Genomic DNA, 6,530 nt, shown 5'->3' on the forward strand with positions numbered 1-6,530 from the left:
TTCAATAATTTGGTTAAGAATTGCTAAACTCATAAATTTATTGGTTTATAATAACTAAATTTGTATCGCTTCTTATCACATTGCTATTTCTTAGCTCAATTATGTCGTCATCGCATGACAGTGCTTTCAATCACACATTTTTCCAGGTGTATAGTTTTCCTTTTGTAAAATTCTGCATTTGCTTGAACAATATTAAAACAAGTAAATGTAAAATAACTGAATTAAAAATAAAACTTAAAAAAGCAAAAGAGAAAACAAAACAAACAAAAACAACAACAAACACAACTATGTAGTAAACATATGTTACTGGGTGAGAAATAAATGCAGCCTGTCCGGGACTTGAACCCGAAACTCTTCGACACTGTGCCGCAGCTTTACAGACTGGGACATATATGACTTCTTTTAGTTAGTGAACAGATATTAGAAATGAAAAATATGTTTTAGGATATTATGTTAGTTCCTTATAAACGTTCGGTCAAGTTTTTTTTCTGTTGTCATTTATTCAACGATACCAGAGTTTTCGTGTTCATTTGTCTCTTTATTTGTAAGTCCAAATACTGATTCTATGTCGCGATTTGAGAAATTTTTAAACCCCATACTTTTGATAGCCCCTGGGAAACCTCCGTCGAAACTTGTGTGTATATGACACGATTCTTTTTAATAGGATGAAAACCCATTAAGGGTTCAGAAAAAAAACGGTAATGAATTTTATTCGCTACTTTTGCGCCAATTTTGATTGCACCACCACAGCTATATCGAAGAACAACTGTTAAATTACACGGAGAACTTTCCTTTTTGAGTAGTAACTCTGGAATTACGTTTATAACGTTGTCGTCTTGGTGTAGTTATCTTATTTGAAAATCTCGTTCAAACCAAAAACTTACAATAATGACTGTACTAGATTTATGTAGTCCTAGGCATTTAGGGAGTTCCAACTCTTCAAAAAATTATAAAGTAATATCGTTTGAAAATACAAGAGCTAATATTTTGTACTGCGGACCTTTAGGAAATTGATATCAATCAAGCCTATTTGCTTGATAATAGACTAACATAGGAAACCATTTATTGCGTGTATTTCAAATGCCAAGAGCTAGGGCTTTTTTGCATATAGAAGAGACCTATACATTTTTACTAAATTAGTGAACAGTTTTATACCATTACATAAGAAAGAAAAAACATGTTAAAATGGTATGTTTTAGGAAAATATGTTATTTCACTTGAACTGATCGGTCAAGTATTCCCTTCCTGCTATCTTTTATTCTACTGTACCAGAGTTTTCTTGTACGTTTTTCTGTTCATTTGCGCTTTTATTTGTAAGTCCAAGTACTGGTTCTATGTCACGATTTGAGAAATTTTTAAACCCCATACTTTTGATAGCCCCTGGGAAACCTTCAACATAACTTGTGCGTATATGACAAAAATTTTGTTTAGCAGCAGGCAAATGTTTTGAGGCTTCAGAAAAATCACGATAAGGTTTCTTTGCTACCTTTTCGCCAATTCCGATTGCACCACCACAGCTATATCGAAGGACAACTTTTAAATTATACGGAGAACTTTCCTTTTTGAGTATTAACTCTGGAATTACATTAATAACGTTGTCATCTTGGTGCAGTTGTCTTATTTGAAAATCTTGTGTAAAGCTAAGACTTTCAATAGCGACACTGCATGATATATCAAGACTCAGGTTTTCCGGGAGTTCTAACTCTTCAATTGGCTCTAAAACGTATCCTTTAATTTCTTGCAGTAATATTGACTTCACTTGTACAATTGTACCCCGATACACGTTTATATCGTTTTGAGATATTCTTTGAGTTTGTTTGTAAAACTCGTCTTCAGACCATGCAGACGGAGAATACAGAGACTTTCTCAATTGTTCATACGGACAAAATTTTCCAAGAACAACATTTGATAAACACACATCTCTTTCTACATCTATTAGAACTGTACTGGAAATGCTGTTACGTATGTATTTGTCCTCTTCTTTTGCAGCACACCCTATTATCACTGTTTCTGTCTCCCGAATACGCTTTACACTGGAATTTGTAGAAACGGAAACATCCGGAATCCTATTTATGTAACCTGAAATATCGGCATATTCTTCTACTGAGAAATATCCCTTTCTACTTACACTTCTAAGTAATAATTCACTTGTCAAAGTTGGAACCCGAACTTGATAAAAACACTCGCCGAGATATTTACGGACATTCGTGCCGTTAACTTCTTCTTTATTTTCTGCAATCTTCTTTCTTGCCCATTTATCAACTGCTTCAAATATCTTTGTTTCATCGGCATACAATGTATCACCTTTTAGAATGTAAAGGAGGCATTTCTCATTCAGGTTCATAAAACTTTCAGATTCGAGGACTTCCAATGCATGGTTGTCGACAAAAGAACAGCAGGTGTCTCTCAGTGCAGTGAGGTCGTACAACATCGCGTTATTGAGAACATCACATGCGTTTTCCGTTGTAATGACATTCATCAAAAAGTCTCCACAATATTGTACAAGACTAGAGACTTGATAGAAGTGAGCTATACGCAAAATATCAAACGCTGTTTCTACAGAAAGGTCCAGGGTTTCACTGTATATGTACCTAGTGAAAAATGTAAAACGGTTTGAGTTAAGTAACATTGTTTATGCTTATAAGTTAAAGTAATAACACCATAACGTACATTCTAACAAACATAATATGATACATATGTACATTGTAAAACTATCTAATACCTAGGAAATTTAGATATTTCAAGGCCAATACGGCAAGATCTAGGTCATTATGCAATTTTTGTCGCCTTGCTTATTACTTTTTTCAATAATGGGCGAGTAAATGAACGCACGTGTAAAATGACGTAATCAACTTTCAGTGACATTTAAGATAGCTGCTGACGTTGAACGAACTGTTAGATGACATAATCAAACACAGTATTGAAGAAGACCTTTTATCTCAAGAAAATATCCAATAACTGACTCCAAGCCAAATCATGATCCGAAAATGACTTCAGATTGACGATAGATCTACTCTATAAACATGAAAGGAGAAATTTCAAAAACGATATTAAAGCTAAAGAATTTCTTCTAGTTGAGTATATAGATCTAGATTTAGCGCTACATCTCGCGACAGATCTTAAGACAATAACAGCCAATTTGCAACAAAAGAAGAACCATAACCATCAACAAGAAAGGGAAAGGATCGGGGATATCTAGACCTAGATTTATGACTTGACAACATCAGAACGTTCTGGAGCGCACAAACATGTAAGTTATAATGCACTTGAGCACTTGATTGTCCTATCTGTTTTATAGTGGGGGGGGATAATGTAAAGCGTGTAAGAATGCATATATTCACACATTTTGGTCAGAGAAAAATGCAGGACGTGCTAGAGTCTTCTATATATCATAGCGATTCTGTGCACCGTTTATCACTGTTAACTGCCTTAATTATATCTATGAGAATATTTTTTTTGCAATGCGTCGATCAGCATCAAACTAACAATGCATTTTCCGTTTTATATTCACCAATTGCCTTTAAAACACGTTTACTAAAAACATTAGCAATTACTTATGTCAAACAGCAAATACCTCCATTTAAATCATATAAACAGTATTTACATTTACAATATACCGTCACATACTCTGGAAAACGTAACAATCGTAAAGTTTCGCATACCGATTACTTACTGATACATATTCATTCATTCATACCCAGATTTAAAAATAGTCCATGTTATTCTCAACTACAAAACTATTTTAATTGAGAACAATTTTGGACAATGATAGGAGTATTTTGTGAATTTTTGATGTACAATTAATCACAGGGCTATGTTATTCATTAATCTAAAGAGCTTTCATCAGGTTTGGTCACAGTACAATGTATAGCAAGGGCAGTTTCCATCCTCTAACATAAAGTTTTTTAATCAATAAAGCATTGCATAGAATAAATTATATTTACACATTATAGCCGATAGTCTGTGTATTTGAGAAAGAGTATTCATCATTGTCCGACATAATTACATGTCATTACATATTGATATTTTTAACGAAAAAAGACATTTTTTCCAGTTCTACTGTCTAAATCTCCAGATTACTAACTCTATTCATCATGATTCGTTTTATTCATTTACGTAAATTTAAAGAAATACACGGCTAAACTGTTTGCACAACAATTTTTCTATCTAAATTATGCGAACATAAATAATGCAGCGATAAATATTAGTGTTTTTTGAGATATCTAAAAAAAAAGTATCAGAGAATTTTCGTTTGTTACACACAGATATGTGCATCGCTATCGTAGTAGAATTCATTATTAAAATGAATATTACTGAACTGGAATAAATGAGCGCAGTCATCTAATAAATAATCCATCAATTTAAATGAAAATATTTGTGATCGATAACTATGGTTGTGAGCATCATCTAATTTCACTTTCCCTCAATTTAATGTGAAAAACTTATCGGTTTGTTTCCACCAGATATTTTTTATTTTTCATTATTTATCCTTTTTTGGTTGGGTTTTACGTCACACCAACACAGTAAACGTCATATGCAACTTCCAAGCATTACTACTGGAGGAAGGCATTATTTCATGCACGAAAGGGAACCCGAGTAGAACCACCGACGTTCCATACGCTAGTTGGATAGCTTCCTCACTTGAAAGAGTTCAAAGTCCCTGTCTGCATTCGAACACATAGTCATGAGGGGCAATATTTTTGATTATTGATTTTAATTAAAATGGCATCAATGTTTCTTTACTCAATGCGACTGCATTTGATATAATATCACACCTGTAATGTTAAATCCAGAAAGGCATTCCACTACGAAATTACCAAGCAGAGGTTTACAGTCCTGTATTAAATACACAGAAGAAACCATCCGAGGTCACGAATTTGTGTTTTGTTTTTAAATAGTTTATCTTAATACTTAAGTAAGTAACTACAACTTCTACAAGTTTTAAAAACTGTCACAGTTTTTACATTTATAATTCACAGAATCTAAATAGATATTTGAAATTTAAGCAATATGTTTTTACGTTAAAATGTGTGTCATGGCCTTTTTTACACAAACTCATTTAACAAATACCCCGCAAGCTTCATCATTGATTGGACAACACAATACTTCATTTTGAATGAAGCGTGTGCTTTGGAAAACACGTTTTTAACATCATACATAATTTTTATACAATTTAGCTCCAGTTTCGATTAAGAAAATATGACTGTTAAAAATAGACTTTTATCAAAGACCCACGTGCTCAGTTTTTCCATGTTTCAAAGCCTTACTTATCGACCAAGTCCGTTAACTAATTGACTATACCTCATATTTACCTTAGGAATAAGTCGAATGTTTCCCTAGTCACGTGTTCCAGGTCAACCTCGTCACTCCTGTCAGCACATGGACCAAAGAACATCGCCTGGAATACTGGACTTCTAGCAGCTAAAACTATCTTATGTGCTTTGATCGAAACCGCCTCGGGGTGATCTTTGCTGCGGAAAGTCACATCAGTCCAAAAACTTTGGTCATACATTTCTAACATACATGCTCCGAGACCTTTGCCCTGTTGCCAGCCGACATGATACGTCTGTTTACATTCCTGAACGTTAATATCGTCTCCTGACTGCATACTTAACATATCTGTTATATTGGTATTAAAACAGTTAACAAGAAAAATATGTATGTGTTTGTTTGATTGGTTATGACAAATATATCATTTTTATAATCTTGATTAAATAGTACTTTTTAGGAAATAGTTATCAATTGTGAGAATAATACACGGTTCGACCTCAAAAGAACAGAAAATAACCACGAGCGATTAATTACAAAGCATTTAAACTATAAACTATGCATTATTATACTACGCAAGAAAAAATGAATTTCTATTTCCATTCTAACATAAAAAGAAAATTGAAAAGAGAATTGATAGACAGATGTCTAACTACATTGAGCGTAGAAGTAAGCAATATGCCATGAAAACTTCCTTTATAAATGCACCTGACTCTCCTATCTATATTTCATAGGCAAATTAGAATTAACATATCAGCTTGATGTAAAACAAAATGAAATAAGCATAAACTTACGATTTGAATGTAATTTTCCAAAATTATTCTCTTTACATGAAAGCAAAATTTAGTGCGTTTAATGCGATGGTGATCAACTTGACTAAATGCAAGACTATACCCTGCTAACAGCCAAAATAATAAATGTTGTAGACTTTGGTCTCAATTCATTCAAGTATTTTATTGATCAAATATTGATTGGTGTGGGTTTTTTAATGCATTAATGTATTCATTAAACATTGATTTATATTGTAATGAAATGCTTTAACTTTATTAAAAAACGTTAATGAAAAGATTGAACAAAATCGGTAAATTTTAAAGTTTACGGTTTCAGATATCAAGAAGTCTATGTTTAATGCATAATTGATAACTCATTCATTCATTATCGTTATTTGCTCAATAGTTCAAGAGCATTTACATAAAATTGAACATAATGTGCATGTTTAAAGTCGTAGAAAAAGATCATATATACAGTTTAATAAATACAAG

The 6,530-nt window shown here is 32.8% G+C and overlaps 1 protein-coding gene across 1 annotated transcript; it reads right to left on the bottom strand.

Moving 5' to 3' along the window:
- Positions 1–1,056: 1,056 nt before the first annotated feature.
- LOC132741915 (uncharacterized) lies at positions 1,057–6,164 on the bottom strand. The gene is made up of 3 exons (XM_060730182.1): positions 6,063–6,164; positions 5,313–5,619; positions 1,057–2,591 (listed from the first exon to the last, which is right to left on the bottom strand). The coding sequence occupies exons 2-3, from the start codon at positions 5,615–5,617 to the stop codon at positions 1,256–1,258; spliced, it is 1,641 nt and encodes a 546-aa protein (XP_060586165.1). The 5' UTR covers positions 5,618–5,619; positions 6,063–6,164; the 3' UTR covers positions 1,057–1,255.
- Between the last annotated feature and the right edge of the window lie 366 nt (positions 6,165–6,530).

Source organism: Ruditapes philippinarum, unplaced genomic scaffold (assembly GCF_026571515.1).
Source record: "Ruditapes philippinarum isolate M1 unplaced genomic scaffold, ASM2657151v2 ctg408_1_1_1_1, whole genome shotgun sequence".
NCBI lineage: Eukaryota > Metazoa > Mollusca > Bivalvia > Venerida > Veneridae > Ruditapes > Ruditapes philippinarum.

Excerpts from the sequence above, each read along its gene's own strand:
- LOC132741915 (XM_060730182.1), bottom strand. The coding sequence starts at position 5,617 with ATGTTAAGTATGCAGTCAGGAGACGATATTAACGTTCAGGAATGTAAA. Across the intron at positions 2,592-5,312 it reads ACATTCGACTTATTCCTAAG|GTACATATACAGTGAAACCC; the intron begins GTAAATATGAGG and ends ATTTTTCACTAG.